The 25,770-nt window shown below is 37.0% G+C and overlaps 1 protein-coding gene across 20 annotated transcripts in view; it reads right to left on the minus strand.

Annotated features, from left to right (window-relative positions):
* Window positions 1-25,770, minus strand: part of ZMYND11 (zinc finger MYND-type containing 11) — a 126,643-nt gene that overhangs the window by 81,454 nt on the left and 19,419 nt on the right. For 13 of the 20 annotated variants that reach the window (XM_074325071.1, XM_074325067.1, XM_019719306.2 and 10 more), the window contains exon 2: window positions 2,733-2,867. The exons of the other annotated variants lie outside the window; for them this stretch is intronic. In XM_074325071.1, the coding sequence (XP_074181172.1) occupies window positions 2,733-2,848 (116 nt within the window). In that variant the 5' untranslated portion in view covers window positions 2,849-2,867. The remainder of the gene's footprint in view (window positions 1-2,732; window positions 2,868-25,770) is intronic. 20 annotated transcript variants of the gene reach the window in all.

The raw sequence follows: 25,770 nt of genomic DNA on the forward strand, positions 1-25,770 counted from the left end.
TGTGGTCAGCAAAAGCCAGACTATGGGCAACCACAGAGCAAATGAACCCGTTTCTTCAATAAGTGACAAAGAAAAATGACACAACAAGATGAATGAGAAATCTACAGATTAAAAGTGACTTATTAAGACACATCAAACAAAATACGAAGAACTAAAATATTACACACAAGTAAACTACAATGTTTAGGGTGTGCCAGGCTTCCAAATATTATAAAGAGCCAGGACCCAAAAGTCCAAAACTTTGAATGCATGACTAAAGCAGTATAGCTTTCATTTTTATAATGCAGTCACTAACCAGTCATAATACAGAGTAAAACCTAATGACTAATATGTAGCATTCTTTTCAGTAAGTCTGCTACAGCTTTCAGTAACTTAAGATACTTGTACAGATGAAAAGAAAACTATATGTTCACAATCAGCTATAACTTGCTATCAAATTTATCCAAGGCTTGAAAAGTACCTACATTTAGAATACAGAAGAGGAGTACCAGGCTTTCCAGCAAAAGACCTGAATTCCTGTCATGGTCCCATGCTTCTTCCTAAGCTACATTGTCAAGTGTAACGAGCAAGCCAAGGCACTGGGCTAGGCAGTGAGCTACACAGCTCCTTCCCGTGACAAACGTGCTAAAAGAAGTACAGCATGCTGCGAAGCGTGGCCCCGTAATAAAAGGAAATGGCATGTTCTCAGACCGGATGCAGCAAAAGAGACACTGGCAATCACTCAAACACGCACCCTTTGATTCTCTTAGTTTTGTTTTTCACCTTTAGATGAGACTGATAAAACAATGACTATTTGGTAGGTAAGTAAATTTACTCACATTTATTTTAAGATCTGTGGACCTTAGGAGATGAAGAAAAATAAGGCTGTACTGATGAAGAAAGGAGAGAATGCTGACCAACAATCCATAATGCAGAATGAGTGCAATGATGTTAGCACTCCTCACGCAGTTTGTTCACTGAATCCACTCCCGTGCTGAATATACTATTAATCTGAGTAAGGGATTTACTGCTATGTGACTGAGCTCGGCTCAAGTGTTATTTTCATAGGGAGTCCTCATCTGGGTTTGAATCAAGGACAGCTAGCCTGAGAGAAACAGTTGAATCCCTCTGCATGCTTTAGCAGCAACCTCTGTGTAACTTCTCCTGTGATCTGATATATGTACGTGGGTCCTCACAGACACTGGGATCACCCACTGCTGTGGGGCTAATTCTCGGACCCCCACATAAGCAGAAGGGCACAACCTAAGAGCAACTGGATGGCTGAACCATATATATCTCACACTGGGAGAGTCCCACAGCTTCCTAGACTGCGTCCCTAAAGCTTTTAGAGAAAGATGCTATGGCGTAGAAAGAAGTATCAGCCCAAACAATTCAGTTTAGTCACGCTTCAATGACTTTCATTTTAAAAATCAAATCCAAAAAACAGTATCTTATTTGCACTGCCTCCTGTAAATAATTTGCTTTAAACTAGGGTTTTTTAAAATCCCAACCATAGGAAAATATGGCTTTTAAGTCTTTGAGGTTTTTTAAAAAATGTTTTTATACCAGTATCACCTCATGATAATTTGTATTTAGTTACCGTGACTCAAATTATTTGCTGTATTTAAAAACATAATAAAGTCATTTTAATTATTATGTACAATCATTTTATTATTTCCCACATAGGTGTTACCTATTTTCCCTCTAATAGCCTAGGGGGCCAGGACTTTACATGGGAAACTGAAAGTATTCAAAGGATAAATACAGAGTTAGAACAACAGGTTAACACCAGTTTCCCTTTCTCTTTCTCCAATTCATTCCCTCTTAACTAGCCTTTATAATTTTCTCCATGAGAATATAGGTAAGGGACAAAAATACAAGGTATTCAATTTTGTTACTTATTAATAAGGAAGGGCAAAAACAAGCATTTAGTTAAATAAGATTTTTTAAAATCACGCTTTCCATTTTTTACAGATAATATCTAAAAACTGTGTGGGAGAAATAAGTAAAAAGAATTCTAGTTTACCAAAAAAAATCATTCAAATATTTTAAAAGATAAATTCAGGTTTATTCTTTTAAAAATACCCAGAGAAACAAATACAATAAAACAAAATCAAGTTCTATTGGACGACTCCCTTATAATTAATGTATAACATGTAAAGTGAATATTCATAAAGTAGTCTGATTTTTTTCTATACTGAATCTTGGTCTACCAAGGTAAATAGCACTGGAAACTAGGAAACAAAAAATAAGAACTGTCTTTTTTAACTGAAGATTTATTTAATACATTTCTAAAGTATAGAATGAAATTGTTAAAAGTTCTTGGCTAGTGGACTATGAACTAAAAAGATGGTACTTACTACACATACCATGCTTGTCCTGTATTAAAATGAATAATGAACAAGTAGACTGGTTTTAGACAGTTTACATAAAAGTGATCAACTAAAAGCCTCTTAAATAAAAGACTCAAAGATTTGTTTCAAGGGTTAAATTTTTGATAACTAAAAAGCTATAATAAATAGTATGCACTGGTATTTTAGTTATATAATATTTATTTACAAAACCTCCAAAGACAAGTTGCTTGTGTACATTTCTGTCTTTATTTTTCTAACTGCATACTCCTGTAAGGCAACAAAGTGACTGGTACCTTGTAATATACGTTGGTTATCATAATAAATAAGTCACTTTTGAAACTTTTTTCCCAAAGTCTTATAAGCAATTTTACATGAATATTTTTGTTTAAATTTACTTACTTTGTAATACGGTCAATGTTGGCAATTTGCTTCTGGTTCCGTATAATCTCAATGGCAGCCCAAAGATGCTGGATAGCTTTTGTATCCGCCTGTCGTCTTTTTGTTAAACGTGCCATGACCTGTTAACTGCTTTAGCTGTAGGAATATACAAAAACATACAGGAAAAAGCATGGATTACAAACTGAATGATTACCAATAGAAGTAAAATTTGATTACCGCTGGGTACACTGATGTAGTATATAGCATGGCCAACGTTTTATTTATTTTCTACAACACATATCACCAATTACTTCATAAGAATTATCATTCATTATTTCATAAAGAATGACACTTTAAGACCCAAAAGTTAAAAAACGTTTTCCTAAAAAGGACAAGTGGCCACCTTATATCAATATATCAAAAACATATACATTTAAATTTTAATCTAAAACAAATTACAACACAAAATTTCATTTTTTGACATTATATTGTGTGTAATTTCACAGATCAATACAGAATGGATTTTAAATGTCCTAATTCTTTGGTTCTTTAGTTTATTATATGCATGGTTCAAAATTTTCAATTTTACATAGATATAATGAAAAATGAAAACAACATTCTCTCTTTTTTCTAAGAACACCATAAGCAGAAAATACAAGACAGTCATTTCTGGCTTAGATGTGCCAGAGCCACCCTATCAGAAATGTCACATGCTTGGGCAGGTCCTGGTTGTGCATTATGTTATTTGCAAACAATGTTGCTATTTTATTCAAATTTGAATATTCTGAGTGAACTGAGGAAAATGGCCAGCAGTGTGTCCTGGCAAGACTGGGGACCGGGTGGCAGCATGGATGGCTAGTGAGTGCAGGCACAGCAGCAGGAGGGACATGGGACTTGAATGCTAGGAAGGCCCTATGCCTTCTTCCCCAAAGCACAGTCCCGCAGGCATGCAGTAGACATCGAACCCTCTGGGATGGCTGAAACCTCCTTCCTCCTGTCTCTTAAGGGAAGAGAAAGAGTGAGGGAAACTCATTCTTAGCACTTAACCATGTTCTGTGACTGGCCGACAGAGCCCTACAAATCCTGTTTCTCTACCTCTACATTTCTTTTCACAGCCAAGTCAATTCTCCCTCTTTCTCTGACAAACCCAAATAAAGCCAGCAATTGCCACCAAATCTTGTCTAGAGACACTTCTGGTGAGTTTGGGGTCAGCTGAATTTCTGGAATAAGTTCGTTTTCAGAATTACACTACCAACAGAAGGATTGCGAACATATCTCAGGGTACTCCTGAATATCCTACTTCTTCTCTCTACTACTTATAATAGTTCCAAACTTTGCTCCACAGAGAGAATCACCAAAAACTAATGCCAGTATTCACGTTTTAAAGAAAACTTCAGGAAAATCAGTTGGTTCAGTATAGACTGAGACATATAACCCTAAAAGATAATAAAAATTTCAATTATAATATCTGAATGTGTCTTTTAGAAAGAAACCAATTTAAAATGTATGGAGAGTCTCGGTTTAAATGCACTTGTATAGGAGTGCCAACTTCCCAAATCTCATAAGCTTTATATTAAGAAATTTATTGATAAGAATATATAATGGTAGAAAGTGACATCTAATGGTGAACTGTAGTAATACACCTTGGGGTATTATACAAAGATAAAAGAACAAAATTTCAGCCATTCTTACATACGTAAAAACCAGTTGCCTAGTTTGTATAAGACACTATATTAGACACAAGGAAGTATTTAAAAATTAATAAACTGTAGTCCTTGCCAGAAAATAACCTAAAATTGGCAAAGGAAATTTGACATATACATGGAACTATAATTTTAATGCCTATGACATAATGTCCAAAGTATGTGCTGTGAGAATCCTGGTAAGGGAGACACTACCTCTAGCTTAAGTAGCACTACAAAATGGTAAATATGTGGGAAAAATTCAAAAGAAATTTTAATTTCTTTGAAAGCTAATTGGCTGTTTAAAGCAAAGGTAAAAATAATGGTTAGGTATAATTAGGGTTATAACATACATTGACATAAAAATAGATGACACCACAACAAAGGGGGAAGAGGCAGTAATAATTTTATCATGCAAATTCCTCCAGTTTATGTGAAGTGGGATTCTATTAACTCAAGGGGGACTGTGGTACATTGAGGATGCATATTGTAATCCCTCGAGCAAGCACTAAAGAATACAAACAGGAACAGTTAACAACTCAACTTATAACATACGTTTTCAAGAGCAAAACTAATATTTAAAGACAATATCTAAATAAATAATATAACTACTTATACAACATAACATAACAACCAGAAGAATACAGTGGGAGAAAGTAGCTGAAACCTTAAATGTGATGTCATTTAATTCCTAGAACTGGTTAAAATCCAGATTAAAGAATTAAGCAATACAGAAAAAAAGACGTCAAGTTAAAACCAAAGAATTTTGAGATCTACCTGAACCAAGTCACACAGGTAGGCAGACATGCCCTATAATGAAGGGACACCTTAAAGGAGATGCTCATAGTTACAGGAGCAAAGAGAACATTGCAAAGAATACAAATCCAAGGAAGGTGAATACAGTGACGCTTGAAGCATGTCAGAAAAGTACTAAAAACAACCGGACCTATTAGGACAAGATCTCTTTAAAATATAACCACTGAAATTCTTCTTTCTTATGAAATCTAAAATCATTCATTCATTTAACATCTCAGGCATACCTGTTGTATATTAGACACCCTTCAATGTTATGGGAATACAGCAACAACAAAACAGACAAAAATCCATCATCTTGAAAATATGTTCAGTAATATGGGTATTTATTAATCAAATCTCAGAAAATGAGTTTCTCAGATATATGCACAGAAGGCTTGTCATTTTAAGTCTTCATTGATGTGGCCAAACCACATTTTTCAGTCCATTCTTTCCTAAATGTTTATTACTACTAAACTGAACTACTCAAAATTTTTAAATACGTCCAAAAACTTAATTCATATCTCTATCTCTTTGCTTAATTAATAGTTCTCTGCCTAGAATGTTCTACACTGCCCCGTTACTAATTATTAAAATTTTCCTTGTTCTTTCTAGGACTTGCTCCAACACACTTGCTGCTCACAAACCCTCTCCCCTAGAATCAAGCTGAATCAAACTCAATCCTCTTGGGTATTCCAGTATAATTTGCTTACACATCTCTTATGAACTTATTGCCTCATACAAATAATTATAAGTTCCCCCAAAAGGGTCCACTAATTCAAGTTTATTTTTTCATCTGTATTTCAAGGTGCCTAGCACAGTTATAAACATGATAAACTTTTGATATAAAATTATGAAATTCAACTTTTGCAGCTATGTTATATAAACAACGAAGTCCCAAAGTGAGCTTTCATTTATGTTATGCCAAAGATTAAGATATCAAAAAGAAAGATGAGAAGACGCAGCGATATTAACATGATCCTCATCTTATTCTGGCCCCAACACATCTGGGGGAATGTGATAAAACTCCCGTCAGGAGGAGGAGGAGGAGCTCCTTTACACAGTGATTGTCAAGAAGCCACAGTTTAAAAAATAAAAATACATAACCAAAAACTTCCCAGGAAATTGTTTCCAATTTCTTCTATTGTAATAAAACACACATAACAAACAAATCGCCATCTTACCCATTGTAAGTGTACAGACCAATGGTATTAAAGACATTCACAGTGGGTGCTGCCATCACCCCCATCACTCCCCATATAACTCATTTAACCTTGTAAAACTGAAACTCTGCACCTATTATACAATAACTCCCATTTCCCCCTTCCCCACCCATGGCACCCACCCTTCTATTAGATTGGTGCAAAAGTAATTGTAGTTTTGCAATTATTTTTAACCTTTTAAACTGCAACTACTTTTGAACGAATCTAATACTTTCTGTTTCTCCGATTCTTGTACTCTAAGTACCTCACAGAAGTGTCTGTCCTCTCATGACAGGCTCATTTCACTCAGCACAATGTCCTCAGGGTCCCTCCTTACTGTCGCATGTGCAGGATACTCTTCCTTTCTCAGGCTGGGTAACGTTCCATGGCCTGTACACACGTGTTGTTATCCAGGCATCTGTTGGTGGACGCTTGGGTCACTCCCACGTATTAGCTACTGTGACTAGTGCTGCTGTGAACATGAGTGTTCAGATCTCTCTTCGAGACGCTGCTGCTGTCAGTCCTTTGGGGTGTGTGCCCGGGAGTGGGGTTGCTGAGTCACGTGGTAGTTCTATTTTAACTTTGTGAGGAACCACCATACCGTTTTCCACAACAGCTGCACCATTTTACATTCCCACCAATAGCACAAAAGGGTTCCAATTTCTCCACATTTTTATCAACACTTCTAATTTTCTGGTTTTTTGATAGTGACCATCCTAATAGGTGTGAAGTGGTCCAAGTAACTTTGGCAAGCCCCCAGGTGATACTGATATTCTCTATTGCAATTGATATCGATATTCTCTATCCATATTTAATGCAATCCCTTCCACCTACTTAAGTACAAATGCTACAAACAGAAAAAAAAAGGAGAAAGGATCTTAAAAATAAGCAAAATTAAACAATGCATTACTTCGTGATAAATACTTATGTGCAGAAACTTTTTACTGCAAGGAAATAATAAACATGATAGGCAAATAAGAGACTATTTAGGGGGCTGGGAAGAGAGGCTGACCAAGGAGGCCACACTGATACATATGATCAAGTATATTCTGAGTTTATTCTTGGTGGTGGGCTCAAGTGGTTCTTATACTATCTAACAAACTACTTTGAAGTATTTCATCATATAATACATAAAATTTAAAAATTAATTTTACTGTGTAAGTACATGTCTTTGTTACTGAGGTTAGGCTGAAATTTTCCCAAAGCAATTTATAAATTACTTTTTATTGATAGTCTATTCATACCATCTTCTCATTTTATGTTAATTTATTTATATATTAAAGATATTCATAAAATATTTTCTTGGTTGTCTTTTAGTAAACATAAGTTATACTATAACCTAGCCACATATCCTTTTATAATTAGAAATCCTTTGGCACTCAGGTCAGAAAAATATTCACTTCTATTTTCCTCTGGTCTTTTACAACTTTTTAAAATATAGACTTCCCAATCCATCTAGAAAAAACTTTTTTAAAAGTAGGAACATTATGAAACTTTACATTTTAGAGCGGTTTTAGGTTTTCAGTAGAAAAATACAGAGTCCCATGTTCCTATGTGCCCACAACTTCCCCAATTATCAACATCCCTGACTAGCGGATATATCCGTTAAAAATCAGTGAATCTACACCAACACACCATTATTACCCAAAGTCCACAGTATACCTTAGGGTCTATTCTTGGTGTTATATATTCTAAAGAAAGCTTTTTCTTTAAGAACAGGAACCAGATAGAGATGTCCACTTTCACCGTTATTATTCAACGTAGATTTGGAAGTCCTAGCCATAGCAATCAGACAAGAAAAAGAAATAAAAGGCATCTGAATTGGAAAGGAAAAAGTAAAACTGTCATTATTTGCAGATGACATGATACTAAATAGAGAGAACCCTAAAATATTCACCGAAAATTATTAGAATAAATTCAGTAAAATAGCAGGATACAAAACTAATATTCAGAAATCAGATGCATTTTTATACAACAGAGAACTATCAGAAAGAGAAATTTAAAAAACAACCCTATTTACAACTGCATCAAAAAGAATAAAATACCTAGTAATAAATTTAACGAAGGAGGTGAAAGACCTGTACTCAGAAAAACTAAGACACTGAACAAAGAAATTGAAGCAGGTACAAATAAATGGAAGGATATACCATGCTCATGGATAGAAAGATTTAACAACGTTACAATACCCATACTACTCAAAGCAATCTACAAATTCAATGAAATCCCTATAAAAATACCAATGGCATTTTTCAAAGAACTAGAGCAAATAACTCTAAAATTTATATGGACCCACAAAAGACCATGAATAGTCACAGCAATCTTGAGGAAGAACAACAAAGTTGGAAGTATCACACTATTTGATATCAAACTATACAACAAGGGCACAAAAATAAGACACACAGATCAATGGAACACAATACAGAACTCAGAAGTAAACACACATCGACATGGTCAATTAATCTACGACAAAGGAGCCAAGAATATACAACGGGTAAAGACCATCTCTTCAATAAATGGTGTTGGGAAAACTGTCCAGAGAAATACAAAAGAATGAAACTGGATCACTGTCTTACATCATATACAAGATTAAACACAAAATGGATTATAGACGTAAATGTAAGAACCAAAACCATAAAACTTATAGAACATAAGCAGTAAACTGTCTGACACTGCTCTCAGTAATTTTTTTGGGATGTGTCTCCTCGGCAAGGGAAACAAAAGAAAAAAGAAAACAAATAGGACTATAAAGAGTTTTTGTGCAGCAAACGAAACCATCAACAAAACAAAAAGGCAACCTACTAAATGGGAAAAGATATTCGCTAATAATACATCCGATAATGGGTTAATATCCAAAATTTATAAAGAACTCATACAATTCAACACCAAAACAAAACATCCAATTAAAAAACGGGCAGAGGACCTGAACAGACATCTCTCCAAAGAGGACATATGTGAATAGACATATGAAAAGATGCTCAACATCACTAATCATCAGGGCGATGCAAATCAAAACCACAGTGAGATGTCACCTCACACCTGACAGAATGGCATCATCAATTAACAAACAACAAGTGTTGGTGAGGATGTGGAATAAAGTGAACCCTCTGCACTGTTGGTGGGATTGCAAATGGGTGCAGTCACTACAGAACACAGTATGGAGGTTCCTCAAAAAATTAAAAATAGAACTTCCTTATGACCCAGCAATTCCACTTCTGGGAATTTATCCAAAGAAACCCAAAATACTAATTTGAAAAGATATATGCAAACTATGTTCATTTCACCATTATTTACAACAGCCAAGATATGGAAGCAACCTAACTGCCCATCAATAGATGATAAAGAAGAGGTGATACATATGTACAATGGAATGTTAGTTGGACATAAAAATGAAGGAAATCTTGCCATTGACAACAACATGGGTGGACCTAGAAAGTATCATGCAAAGTGAAAAAAGTCAGACAGAAAAAGACAAATATCATGATTTCATTTATATGTGTATTCTAAAAAACAAAATAAACGAACAAACAAAACAAATTCAGATACAGAGAACAAATTGATGGCTACCAGATAGGAGAGGAGTGGGGAGGGTGAAAAAGAGGAAGGGATTAAGATGTACAAATTGCCAGTTATAAAAACAGTCCTGGGATGTAAAGTACAGTATAGAAAATATAGTCAATAATACTGTAATAACTTTGTATGGTATAAGATGGACAGTAGTTGGGGGGCGGGGTCACTTCGTAAGATATATGTTGTACACATGAAACTAGTATTTCATGGCAATGAAATTTTTTTTTAAAGACGATCACTTAAAAATGTAATGGAGTTATTAGGAAAATGCAAATCAAAACTACAATGAGATACTACCTCACACCATTAGGACGGCTGCTAAAAACAAAAAAAAACAAAAAAGAAAACAAGTGTTAGTGAGGATGTGGAGAAAAGAACCCTTGTACACTGCTGGTGGGGCTGTAAATGGTGCAGCTGCTGTGGAAACAATATGCAAGTATCTCAAAAAATTAAAAATACAAATCTTATAAGATATGGTAATCCCACTCCGGGGCACACACCCCAAAGGACAGACAGCAGCAGCGTCTCGAAGAGAGATCTGAACACCCATGTTCATAGCAGCACTAGTCACAGTAGCTAATACGTGGGAGTGACCCAAGCGTCCACCAACAGATGCCTGGATAACAACACGTGGTGTGTACAGGCCATGGAACGTTACCCAGCCTGAGAAAGGAAGAGAATCCTGCCACATGCGACAGTAAGGAGGGACCCTGAGGACATTGTGCTGAGTGAAATGAGCCAGTCACGAGAGGACAGACACTTGTGATCCCACTTCTATGAGGCACTTTAGAGTATAAAAATCTCAGAGACAGAAAGTAGAAGGGGAGAGGAGAACAGGAGTTATTGTATAACAGGTGCACTTTCCGTTTCACAAGATGAAATGAGCTGCATGGGGAGTGATGGGGGTGATGGCAGCACCCACTGTGAATGTCTTTAACACCACTGGTCTGTACACTTACAATGGGTAAGATGGCGATTTGTTTGTTATGTGTATTTTGTCCCAATAAAAAGAATTTTAATTGTTGGATTTGAATGTCAAGATTCTTTTAATAGATTGCTTTTTAAATGTCTTTCCCAGTAGTCACTGCAATGACTGTTTATTGCCAATAGTCTCTTTTTTCCTATTAAAAGTACGGCTGATTATATTTGAGTTTTTAAACTCATAAAAGTACTGTAACTTTTATGACATTTAATTATTCATTACCAGCAAAACCACACTGCAAGTTCAGGCAGATGCGTCATCCAACAACAAGCCAACAAGGAACCGCCAGGACCGCAGTGCAATGGAGACCACAGCGCAGCCCGGCCCGAACTTTCAAAAGGAATGCAGGATCTTTGCAGAAAACATGTAAGCAGCAGGAAGTGGAGTACTTTTCCTTATTTTATACCTTGTGGAATTGCATATACTTAATGTCCCACTTTTAAGAGAAATAGTAAGAACACTTTGCTATAAAGATAAGTTTATGTAAACCCTAAGACTCCTTTTAAACGGCATGTCTTGCCAAAGACTGCAGGGATGGATTCTGGATATGCGCTTTTTTTTTTTTAACTTCACAAAAGATTCTGAAAGGTAGTAAGAAATTCTGATGGGCAGTCAATAGTTTATGTAAATTCTATTTGGGTTAGTAAAAAAAAAATACATCCAATACTAAACTATGTCAGTGCCCGGGTAGTGTCAGAATTTTTGTGTCATACTAAGTTTATCTTTAATTTAGTCTGACTGAAGCAGTTCGTTAGCAAGGGCTTTAAAGCCATCATTATTGTTTTACTTACACCTTTCATTTACACGCATTTATTTGGTCACAAACATTAACTGCAGACCTGCAGGCACTAGGCTACACAGTGGAGATAAACATGCTTGTGCCAGGCACGCTGGGGGACAGACCTGTGAGGAGACACCACTCAAGGGAGCCCCAGAAGGCAATTTATCGTGGGTGGGAGAGGAGAGGAAAGAAAGGCTAGCTTCATTTAAATGTCGACACCAATCAAGTCTCAAAAATCACTGTTATAAACACCTATTTGCAAAACTTCTGTCCTCAAACACATTCAAAACCAATTCTTAATATGCCTACCTGAGTCTGCAGAATCAATGGAGTAGCCACAATTACTTTGTTCCCTGTGTTTACTCTTGGCTTTGCATAAAAACCTATGGCTATGTTCAGAGCAAAACCTGAAACATCCTCTCATTCCTATCTCTCTATCACAAATCTTCACCCCACCCTTTTCAGAGGCCACTGTCAGAACCCAAACCATCCCTGATGATACAAGTAAGAAAATCTGCCCCAATTGCTATTAGCCATGAAAGAAACTAAAATGCTCTGTACATAAATCTGAGCTGTAGTCATCTGTAACCAGGAAGAGCAAATCTGACTTCATAAAAGGTTCAAAAGAAAGCTGGAAAGGGAAGAGGGAATAAGGGGGAAAACGCAAAGAGGGGAGACAGGGAGAAGGGGGAGTGCAGAAGAGGTAGGGGGTAGGCAAAATGGGTAAAGGTAGTCAGAAAGCACAAACTTCCTTGTACATTTGAAAATTGCTGAGAGTAAATCTTGCAAGTTCTCTATTCATTTATGCAGGAATAGAAAAAAACTGGAAAAATGTAATGTAAAATGAGGGTTAAATATAAAATGAGGGTTAAATATAACAAAAATGTCTCTCCTTATAGAGCTAAGATAAACAAGTATCTCCTAAAAATATTATACAGCTAAGAAGTGAAAATAGCTGCTTCTAGACAACACTCCTAATTTTGCATTTCCACACTCAGGGCTAAGGAAGTTTTGCGTTGTTTTTTTACCAGTCATCTAAATCAACATTACAGTTGAAAGTTTAGGAAATTATAAGCAAATTGATTGTATTTTCAGTCAAAGCTTTGTTTTGTATTGATTAACGGTGATTACTTAACTACTTTTTCTAAAATATTTCAAATACCTAAAAACACTCGACTAACATTAAAGGAAATTACTCTCAGTTGTCTACAGCAATTCACACTAAAGGTGTACCTAATCTGGTTTAATGGACATTAAAGGAAGTGGGAAAAGGGAAGCACTTCTATGAGAGTATAAATGTAAAGTCCATTCAGTGGAAAATTCTAGATTCATCTAGTCATCATGTAGGGAATTCTTATGAGCACCTCCTGGCACTTGGGGTATGGTGGTGCACAGTTCACGAAGGCTCCTGTCCTTATGGAGCTGGTGTGGGGGGGCAGACAATAAACATAAAAACAAGATTCATTTGGACAGTGTAAGTCATAGGAAGAAAATAAAAGGAGGAAAATAGGAACAGCAGTGGGTAGGGCTCCTGGGACGGTTAATGTTGTATGTCAGCTGCACTGGCCACAGGGTACGCACATAGCTGATTAGACATTGTTTCTGGGTGTATCTGTGAGGCTGTTTCTGGATTCAGTAAAGCAGATTTCCCTCAGGGCCTGAATAAAACCAAATGTGGAAGAAGGAAAACTGTGACCTGCTTTTATGTCTCACTGCTGAGCTGGAACATCTCATCTTCTCCTAACTGGAGACCCACACTTCACCACCAGCTCCTCTGGCTTCCCAGTCTTCAGCCTGGACAGGAACTTCACCACCAGCTCTCCTGGGGACCCCTCAGCCTCCATAAACACATAGCACATTCTTCACACTAAATCTCGCTGTGACTGTGCATGAGTGCGCGCGTGTGCGTGTGTGTTCTGTTTCTCTGGAGGACCCTAATAAAGCTACTTTACACGGGCTGCTCAAAATTGCCACAGCAGTCATCTGTGTTGCCCACCAAACATGTCTGGTTCCTGTCCCAGGCACTGGTTGGACTGCACTTCCCCACAGTCCTGAAAGGAGGTTGGGCCATGTAACTACATCTGGCAAACGGAATCTGAATGAACAGGATCTATGCCACTTCTGTTTTGGAAGATTGAGAATCTATCATTTGCTCTTTCTTTTTCTCTCTGTCATGGGTAATGGCGATGCTGCTGATGGCGGCTGCTCTGTCATCTTACGTCCCAGCCAATCCATGATGAATGTGTCAGATAAGCATGAGTCATCGTTCTTTTAAACCACTGAGACGTGGAGGTTGCTTGCTATCCCAGAAAAACCTAACTGATCCTATCATACAAGTTAAGGAGATTCTATTTAAGACTTGAACGATGAAAAAGACAGCCACGCAAAGGCCTCAGTGAGCAAGAACTTGGGATGTTTGAGGAGCAGAAAGGACAGTGGCTGGAATGCAGTGAATAAAGACAGCTGTGGTGTGACAAGGGACAGAGGTACACTAAGATCAGACCACGCAGGATGCAAAGGCCAGAGTAATCGACTTAGCTTTCCACAGAATTTCAATTGTAAGTAAGTGAGAGAATTGTAAACTTCAGTGGGGTTGGAGGGGCGATAACATAACATAATCTAAGATGGTCATCTTTAGACTACAGATTTTAAGATGATAAAGTAAGGACCTTTACATTCCCTTCTCAAAAAGTAACAAACACAAAAAAACATCTTTGATGAACATATACTGTACAAAAATGAAGACAATAGGTACCTGTAGGAACTGTAAGTGTTTTGGCCAATCAGAGGAAGAGCAAATTTACATAGTGCAACAGTGGTGAGAAGTAAGCCACTTGCACAGAGCTGGAGGACGACTTGGGAACAGGATGCAGCAGGTCCTGGAATGATTAGAGATGCTGAATAAAGGGTATTATTTCATAGCCTAGATAAGAAGCGCAGAGTCCTGGCTCTGCAGTGCCGGCAGCTGCAGTCGGACAGCTACCACCCTCATCCCCGAGGGAACGGGAGACACCACTAAGAATAAGCTGAACCAGACAGACTGAGCCAGCAACAGTCAAAAGTAGTGGTAAGATACAGACCAAAAACAGGGCTAGGTGAAGCTACATAATAAAATGTGAATAGTTGGCATTCTCTTTCTACTGCCAAATTCCAGGGGCCTTATCTTAGGCTCAGGCAAGAGGCCAAATGAGACCTTTCTGGAGAAATTAAGTCATGCCACACAAAGGACCGTTAGACACTGACATCCGAGGGATCCTAAAGAAAAAGCCATCGGGCCCCGCCTGACACCCCTACACTAAAGTCCATCCACTGATTTTCAATTAGCATCTCACCCTAAAATATGAACAATGATCACCAGACATTTGAGAACAATTTCTCAATAAAAGAGAGAAAGCAGTCAGTCATATCAAGCAAAGAGAAAGGAGGGGAGGGGAGGTGGTATGCAAATAAAATAGGAACAGTAAAGATTTTCAAAATGTACATAATCAATATCATCGAAGAATAGGAGAGGAAACAGCATCTCTAAAACCATAAACAGGGAAATTCAGAAAAACTTTAAATACAATGAATAACAAATTCAGTTAAAGGGACAGAAGACAAAGTTGAGGCAATCTCCTGAAAAGTAAAACAAAAGACAACACACAATAAGAGACCGGAGTAGAGAACTTTATGTGATACAGTACCTTATTAACAAAAGTTTCAGAAAATAATCTGGGGAGGAGAACATTTATCCAAGAACAATTAAAGAGAAGTACCTCGCACTGAAAATAGGCATTTGCAGATGGAAAAGGCACATCAAGGCCCAGCTTATGAATGGACGAAGGGAGGCATGAATCACATCAACTTAGAATGTCAAAACATATGCAAGGAGAAAAAGAGCTTCCAGGCTTTATTTACACAGTGATGGGAGAGGTCATAAACCAACATGTACCAGATTTCTCAACAGCAACATGAAAGCCAGGAAATGATGGGTGAGTGCCTTCTAATTCCGAAGAAACATTATTTTCAACCTAAATTTCTATAACTATTAAAATAACCAACTAGTAAAGGTTGAACAGAGATTTTTCAGTCATGCAAATTAATCCCAAATGTAAGTCCTATGCACACTTTCTCAGGAAGTTACTGATGTGAATAAGCCATGAAAAAGAAGAGGCGGGATCCTGTGTCACCCAGGAAACAGGACTAACACAGGAAGGAAGCAACAGGAATTCCTGAACCAAGAGCTCCACAGCTGTCCACAGTAGAGGGACCATGAGGCATGAGTCATCTCAGGGAGTATGACGGAAGTGGAGCAATTATCGTAGAATCAATAAACACATAAGTTTATGCTGTAAACAATAAACAATACATACAAATTGCAGAAGTCTTAAAGTTTGGCAAACAGAATCAAACAGCCCATTAAAATAAATGCATTATTCAGAAATGCAACGGTGGTTCGATGCTAGGAAATAAATCACTGTAATTAACAACACTGGAAGAGCAGAGAATATGATCACCTCTTCAAGTGCTGCAAAAGCACCTGACATGATTTAATATCCACTCAAGTAAAAAAAATAAATAAATAAGGTACAAATTGAGGGATACTTCTTTAATATAAACACGCCATAATGCCAGCATTTTCTTAAAGGACAAATATTAAGAGCATTTTCTGCTAAAATGATGAAAAGATTAAGGAGTCCTCACTACATCCACCCTTACTGAACAATGAATTGGAGATATTTATCAACGCACTTACACAGAAAAAGCAATCAGAGGAACAGAACTGGAAAAAGAGGTATAACTATCTCTATTTGCAGATGACAAGATTACACATCCAGAAAACTATAAAAAATGAAAAATATAATCAAAATAAGGACATTTAGTAAAGATCAGAAAATTAACATGCAGAAATCAATGCCCTCACATAGATGAACAATAGTTAGAGAAAATGAAATACCTAGTCATAAACTTAACAAGAATTATGCAAACCAATATGGTGAAAATTAAAAATGCTCCTGAAAAACAGACATGTAATTGAATAAATGGAAAGATATTCCATGCTCTTGCACAGAGAGACCCAATATCATAAAGATGCCCATTCTCCCTGTATCAGTGTGTAAGGTAATGGATTTAAATTAAAACACTCTTAAATTCTTTTTTTCCCCTGGATCTAGAAAAGTGTTTTTAAAAACTCATTAGGAATAATAAGCAAGAATTTCCAAAACAAGATTTGTACTCAGAAAATTATAAGACACTGAAGAGAAAAATTAAAGAGGATACAAATAGATGGAAACACATACCATGCTCATGGATAGGAAGAGTATCGTTAAAATGTCCATACTGCCTAAGGCAATATACAGATTCAACGCAATTCCTGTCAAACTACCAAGGACATTTTTCACAGAAATAGAACATATAATCCTAAAATTTATACGGAACCATAAAAGACCCCGGATACCCTCGGGAATCTTGAGCAATAAGAACAAAGTGGGAGGTATAACAATACCTGACATCAAATTATACTACAAGGCTACAGTAATCAAAACAGCATGGTACTGGCATAAAAAAACAGACACATAGATCAATGGAACAGAATAGAGAGTCCAGAAATAAATCCATGCCTATATGGCCATTTAATCTACAACAATGGAAGCAAGAATCTACGGTGGGGTAAAGACTGTCTATTCAATAAATGGTGCTGGGAAACCTGGACAGACACATGCAAAAAAATGAAGCTGGACCACCTCCTTACACCATATACAAGAATAAATTCAAAATGGATTAAAGATTTAAATGTAAGATCTGAAACCATAAAATTCCTAGAAGAAAATATAGGAAGAAACTTCACAGACATTACCTGGAGTAAGATTTTTACTGATATATCTCCTCGGGCAAGGGAAGAGAAAAAATAAACATGTGGGATTGCATCAAACTAAAAAGTTTTTTCACAGCAAAGGAAACCATCAATAAAACAAAAAGGGATCCTACTGAATGGGAAAAGATATTTGCCAATGATATATCTGATAAGGGGTTAATATCACAAATTTATAAAAAACACACTCAACTCAACTGCAAAAAAACAAACAACCCAATTAAAAAATGGGCAGAGGACATGAAGAGACATTTTTCTAAAAAGGACATACAGATGGCAAACAGACATATGAAGAAATGCTCAACCTCACTAACCATCAGAGAAATGCAAATAAAACGACAATGAGATACCACCTCACCCCAGTCAAAACGGCTATCATCAATAAATCAACAAACAACAAGTGCTGGCGAGGATGTGGAGAAAAGGGAACCCTTGTGCACTCTTGGTGGGACTGCAGACTGGTGCAGCCACTACATAAAACAGTATGGAGGTATCTCAAAAATCTGAAAATGGAACTACCTTATGATCCAGCAATTCCACTTCTAGTTATCTATCCAGAGAAATCCAAAACTCTGATTCAAAAAAATGTATGCACCCCTTTTACTGCAGCATTATACACCATAGCCAAGACATGGAAATAACTGAAATGCCCATCGGTAGACCACTGTATTAAGAAACTGTGGTACATTTATACAATGGAGTATTACCATTAAGAGAGTAAATCTTACCATTTGCAACAACATGGATGGACCTAGAGAACATTATGTTAAGTGAAATAAGTCAGACAGAGAAAGACAAATACCATATGATCTCACTTATATGTGGAATCTAAAGAAAAGAATAAGTGAATGAACTAATCAGAAACAGTTTTGGAGACACAGAGGAAAAACTGAGGGTTGCTAGATGGGAGAGGGGGTGGGGATAAGGGGGAAGGTGAGGGGATTAGAAAACAGTCGGTAACCACAAAATGGCCATGGGGTTACGAAAGTCAATTTGGGGAATGTAATCAATAATGTTGTAAAGATTTTGTAGGGTATCCGATGGACATTTGTCTCATTAGGGACACTACCTCAGGGATGATGTAGATGCCTGATCATTGCACTGTACACCGGAAGCTGAAGCTGAACCATAATGAATGTCAACTACAATTTTATACATATATGTATATATATGGTTACAAGACGCAGAGTACAGCATTAGGAATAGAGACAGTGGAAATGTAATGGCTCTGTGTGCAATGTCAGAGGGATAGTGGATGGGGGGAGAGGGGTTGTAACTGTGTGAGGGATATAAATGATAAATGTCTATTACATTGTTTTGTGCACCTGAAACTAATAAAAAAATTATCTTGGCCATCCTCGGCCTTTTGCATTATGTAAATTTTAGAATCAGTTTACTAATTTCTTGGAATTTGATTGGGACCGCACTGAATCTATAGATTATTTGGGAGGGCATCTTTACAATGTTGAGTCCCCTAATGCCTGAACATATATTTGGGTTTTATTTAACTTAGTGCAATAACATGTTATTATTTTTGCACAAAAATGTTGCACTTTGTCCATTCCTAGGTGTTTAATATTTTATACTATTGTAATGATGTAATACCATTTCAAATTTTCATTTTCTGATTATTTTTGGTATACAGAAATAAAAGTTTTTTTATTACTGAAAAAAAATTTCCAAAACAGAAAAATAATAAGGAAGAACTAGCCCAATCAGAGATTAATATATAGCTAATCATTAATATAACATCAATACAGTAAGGTATTGGCACATGAAAAGACACAGACGAATAGAACAAGATAGAAAGCTCATACTGGCCCCAAGTGCTTACTGAAATCTATTACGTGATAAAAAAGACATTCACATCAGTGGTGAAAAGAAGGATATTTAAAAAGTAATGTTGCGACAACTAGATTCTTCATCTTATACACTAGGATTAATTCCTAGTGTTTCAAAAACCTAAATAAAAAAATAATGAAATCAGCAAGTATAAACTAAATAATAAACTAAAGCATGGATAAATTCCTTTTAAACCAGAGTGGGAAAAAAACATTCCTGTGGTTCAAAATACAGAAGCAAAGCAATAGGGTAACAGACTGATAAATCTGACTACCACGACCAACAACAAGAAAATTCTAAAATCAAACATAAGTATAACCCTTTGCATGGCCAGAATACTGTTTAAGCAAGGTGAAAATATAAATGACAAAATGTAGGTAAAAATATAAAAAGCATTTGCATTTATAGCATAAAGGAAGGGCTAATATGCCTAATGTGTCAGTAACTTCTAAACTTTCAGGAGAAGCTTAATAGAAAAAATAAAATGGACAAAAGATATGGACAGGAAGAAAACAGAAAAATACAAAAGGCCTGTAAACTTCTGGAAAGATACTTAATTGCTCTCATAACAAAAGAAATTTAACACTCCATTTTAATACACCTTTTCTCACCAATCAGACTAGCACAAATCTAAGAGCCTGGCAATATCCTCTGTAGAGCTGTAGAGAAACAAGCATTTTCAGACACTATTGGAGGGAACACAAATGTCACAGTCTAACCACAAAATCACATATGCATTTACTCTTTTTTTAATACTTTTTTAAAATTTTTCCATTACAACTGGCGTACAATATTTCCACCACCTTGACCAGAACTCACATTTACTCTCTGACCCAGCAATATCACAGGCAAAAATCACCCATGACAAGCGCACAAAGCCACTGACTGTAGCACTGTTTGTAAATCAATGGGGCACACTGGATGATCACAGTAAGGGGCATCATTATATATAGTGGAGTACAAGCGGGTATAAAAAAGAATGAGGGGTCATTCAACAATGTAACCAAGAAAATATAAAGTGGGCTTCATCAAAATTAAAAACTTTTGTGCTTCAAAGGACATCATCAAGAAAGTGAAAAGACAACCCAGACAATGGGAGAGAATATCTGCAAATCACTTATCTGATAATGGACTTCTACTCAGAATATACAAAAAATTCTTACAACTTAGCAATAAAAAGACAACCTACAGGCAAAGTTTTTGAACGGACTTTTCTCCAAGGAAGATGTACAAATGGCAAATAAGACACCAAAAGATACCTGACATCGTTAGTCACTAGGGAAATGCAAATCAAAACCACCTTGAGATACCACTTCACACTCGGGATGGCTGTATGCAAAATATCAAAACAAACAAGTGTGGACACAGAAGCAAAATAACTGCTATCTTCATACACAACTAGTAGAATGTAAAACGGGCAGCAGCTGCTTCTGAACACAGTTTGACAGCCCCTCAAAAGAGGGGGAATTGCCGTATAACCCAGAAATTGTTCTAGGTACATGCCCAAGAGATTCCCATTCTGTTGGCCAAAGGGGAGAAGCGTGCAGTTAGAAGATGAATAAGCTGTGGGATCTAATGAACAGCATTAGGATCATATATAACCCTATGTTATATACTTGAAAGCTGCTGAGAGACTAGAGTGTAAATGTTAATTATGTGACCTGATGGAGTTGTTAGCTAACTTCTGATAGTAATCATATGGCAATATATACATGTATCAAATCAACACATTGTACACCTTAAACTTACACAATGTTATATGTCAATTATCTCCCAAAAAAACCCTATATCCAACAAAAATTTACACGTGTATTTCATAGCAGCATTATTCATAATAACCAAAAAGAGAAAACATCCCAAAGATCCATGAACTGATGAATGGATGAACAAAATGTGATACATCTACTGGAACATTATTCATATAATGCAATACTATCGAACCACAAAAAGGAATGAAACACTGACATAGGCCACAACGTGGACGAAATCTTTATGCTAAGTGAAAGGAGCCAGACACAAAAGGCTACACGTTGTGACTCCACTGATATGAAATGTCCAGAATAGGCCAATCCATAGTCAGTAAGCAGATAAAGGGTTGCCCAGGACCGGTGAGAGGGAATGGAGAGAGTTCATGGATTCAAGGTTTCTTTTTGCAGAATGAAAAGTGTTCTACAATTAGTGGTAATGGCCGCACAGCCTTGAGAATGTGCTAGAAACCACTAAATTGTGCACTTAAAACACAAGTCCCCGAAGCCAACTGACATGTCACTTTGTTGAAGAGCCTGGAGAGGATTATTTTTATAGTTTCTATTAAAAATTTTCAACTTAAAAGGAACTTTCAGACCACAGTCACTTGTTCTTAAACGTGTCTCCCCTCACTTCCCCTGAGACCAGCTCCCTATCCTCCAGAAAGGAGCGCCTATTTTCATTGTTAACTTTTTAAAACGACTGTTACGGAAAATTTCAAGCATATATTACAAAAAAGTAGAATTATAGGAACATTTTGTGCTTCAATAATTAACATTTTGCCATGTATTTTAAGTCTAAATTATTTTCCTAAAAACTCCCAAGCATCAGGTATCAAATGTTCATTACTGTACATAACAATTTATCCTTAACAGAAAACAATGATTAAGTGTGAATTACAAAATTCTGTTAAAAAAAACGAACTCTTCATAATATCCTCCTCCCCTCTACTACCAAAAAATACTGAAGAAACAAAAGTTTATTTGTATGACCACCTCTCAAATATCAATGAAAAAATCTGTACCTACGTAATGTAAAACATTATTGTATTTTTTACTTTTATTTTGTGGTTTTACTAAATAAGTACTCTGACTCATTTCCTGCATATTTATGAAAACTCAGACCAAATAATCAGAAATTCTGCACTCTACAAGTATGCTACCTATCAAATAAATTTAATCTACCAGTCACTTCTAAATGCATAGTTTTCACATTACTGAGTTAGGAAACTAGTTTTGTTTTGTTTAAATGAGGGCCTTTAAGCTAGTGTGCATTGTGTTTGTGATTAGCATATTCCATTAAGAAATTACTCACACAAAAAGGAGGAAAGGTTTTTCAACAAGTTAGTTATGTGACTCACATTAGGTAAAATACTAGAATACAGTAATGCCTATTTTATCCCTATTTAAAGTAAGATGTATAAATCTTCCAAATAAGTGCTGATTTCTTTAAGCATTAAACATTTCTTTAAAACATATGACTGGAAATCTAATGACAATTAGACACACCCATAGCGGTTTACACCAAGTGTACAGCAAACACATTTTCTTAGTACCTCAGGGCCATCATCACACAGTGGCACACCTATTCCCAGTAGGTCACACAGGAGCTTCCAGCCCTACACCAGAGTTCTCAATCTTGGGGCTCTCGAGGACCAGGTGACTCTCTGTCCTGTGCGTTCTAGGATGTCAGCAGCACCCCTGGCCTCTGCCCTACAGATGCCAATAGTAGCCCCCAAGGCATGACAACCAAAAATGTTTCCAGAGATTGCCAAATGTCCCCTAAGGGGCAAACACGGGCTGCAAACCAAATGGCCACACTTTCTGCATCTGTGTGCTGGGTTTTTATAATTTTCTACTCCTCCTTACGTTTACCACTCAGTGGCGTGGCAACCTCTTTTAAGTTTGCATCTCCTTTCCCTTTTAAAATTATTTTAAATGTGTTGTCCACTAAAATATGAGAACAGTACCCTGATGACAGATGGTCTCTCAGCAGGACCTCCTCTTTGGTCATGGTGGAAGAGGGTTAAACGCTCCTCTGAAGAAAGGGAATGCGTTTTTAGACCACAACTATCATATTATACATACTAGTTAGCCTTTTTACATTATTTAGTCTTGTTTTAATTTTCACCAAAACCAAAAATGCAAAAATTATATCCTGTTTTATTTTGCTTTCCTTAAGATTGCTATTGAGGCCATAAATCTTTTCAAGAATTTTTTATATATATATATACTTGTAGCTCTTCTTTAGAAAAGCACTTATTTGTGTTCTCTATGTATTGTATTGTTTGCCTTTTTCTTAATGACTCTTCAGAATTTTCTACACACCAGAAGAAAAGTAACCTTTGGGTATCATTTATGTTGCCAATATTGTCCCAGTTTCTTCCTTTATAATGGGCTTTTGTTCAGTTTAAATTTTTTCTTTTTTTTTTAAGATTTTATTGGGGAAGGGGAACAGGACTTTATTGGGGAACAGTGTGTACTTCCAGGACTTTTTTCCAAGTCAAGTTGTCCTTTCAATTGTAGTTGTGGAGGGTGCTGTTCAGCTTCAAGTTGTTGTCCTTTCAGTCTTAGTTGTGGAGGGTGCAGCTCAGCTCCAGGTCCAGTTGCCGTTGCTAGTTGCAGGGGGCGCAGCCCATCATCCCTGCGGGACTCCAACCGGCAACTTTGTGGTTGAGAGGACGCACTCCAACCAACTGAGCCATCCGGGAGCTCAGAGGCAGCTCAGCTCAAGGTGCCGTGTTCAATTTTAGTTGCAGGGGGCGCTGCCCACCATCCCTTGCAGGACTTGAGGAATTGAACTGGCAACCTTGTGGTTGAGAGCCCACTGACCCATGTGGGAATCGAACGGGCAGCCTTCGGAGTTAGGAGCATGGAGCTCCAACCGCCTGAGCCACTGGGCCGGCTCTAAAATTTTTATATAATCAAATTTATCCACCTTTTCTTCCAAGATTTTTGCCCTAGTGTCAATCGCCTTTTACAACTTAAAACTTAAAAAACATATACCCAAACAATGTACATTTTATCCCATAAAATCTCAAATTCTTTGAAGTACATCTGATTTGTTTAATCATATGAAATGCTTTCTGAAAAAAGAAAAATTCTGATCCTTGTTTTAAAGCCAAATTTACCAAGGGCCTAATACATACCGTATTTCCCCGAAAATAAGACCTAACTGGAAAATAAGCCCTAGCATGATTTTTCAGGATTCTCGTAACATAAACCCTACCCCAAAAATAAGCCCTACCCCAAAAAGAAGCCCCAGTTAAGATTGTCAGCCAGACGGATGAATTTAGTACCTCCGTTGCAACACATGACAGACGTACTGAATTATAAAATAATATTAATATATAATTAAATATAAATACTATTGACATTAATACTTAAAATAAATGGTAGTATAAATAATTATTTATAAATACCCAAGCAGGCACCTCTGGACAAGAGGTAAACGCCTATGTAAACAGATGAATCCGAGACTTATTGCCGAATGACCAACCGGAGCATAGACACAACACACGAATAACATGCGCACTTGATAACAAACGGATGTGGTTGTGTCTAATACGAATCTTCGTAATTCAATACGTCGTGTGTTGTAACGGACGTACTTAATGCACTCATCTGAAATAAAGAAATGTTTTCTGAATTTTGGTGCCTGCTATTTTTCGTCTCTTTTGTGTGGACCATCATTCTTAACTGTCATCATTTTTGTTGCCACTCCTGTCTCGTAAATCTTCAATTAACACTTTATTTAATGGTAGATTTAAAGGAATCATGGAGGACTCCCAGGACAAGAATCTTACGGCTTTCTGCAAAGAGAAGTTGGATCTCCGAATGGTCCGAAAATGGCAAGCAGAGTACCATAACCTCAGTCAACAGGTGGACGAGGGAAATGCTAAGAAGTGCAAGTGTAGATCAGGTCAGTAACCGTTATTTCCTGAGCTGGAAGACATCATCTGTGAATGGATTGCTGACAGGAGAACAAAGGCTTTGGTTGTGTGCTGGGCTGATATTCAAGCATTTGCCCTTGCAATGGCACCACAGTTAGAAATATCCCCAGAAGAATTCAAAGCCTCACAACACTGGCGGGATGGCTTCCTTCAGCAATACAAACTGTCTCCAAGATCGACAACACTGTTCAAGCTGGAAGATACTGAAGTAATTAAATGTGCACTTGCATTCAAGTCCTTTGTTGATAGCACTGCCTTTTCTAAACACCAACTCTCCAACATGATTGCTGTAGATAAACCTGCAATGTTTATGGGCCAAGGATCTCAAAGGACAACTGATCAGAGGGGTGCCTCGTCAATCTACATTCCCTCCACTGGTTACGAAAGCACACACATTACCTGTATTTTGGCAATTTGTCTGGATGGAAAGAAAGCCCCACCTCTAATCATCACTAAAGGCAAGAAAGATAAGGCTGAACGTGTTTCAGGCATTTACGTTCTTGAAACAGAAAAAGCGTGGTGCACACCAGCAATTATAAGGAAGAGGGTCAATTTAATGCTGCCACTTGTTTTGCGAGGTGGCCAAAGAGGTCTGCTAGTCTGGGATTCAGCCAGCACTCACCGTGCTAAAGACATGAAGAACTTCCTTGCAGAGAGAAGAA

Source organism: Rhinolophus sinicus, linkage group LG02, assembly GCF_036562045.2.
Source record: "Rhinolophus sinicus isolate RSC01 linkage group LG02, ASM3656204v1, whole genome shotgun sequence".
In the NCBI taxonomy this organism is placed as follows: Eukaryota; Metazoa; Chordata; class Mammalia; order Chiroptera; family Rhinolophidae; genus Rhinolophus; species Rhinolophus sinicus.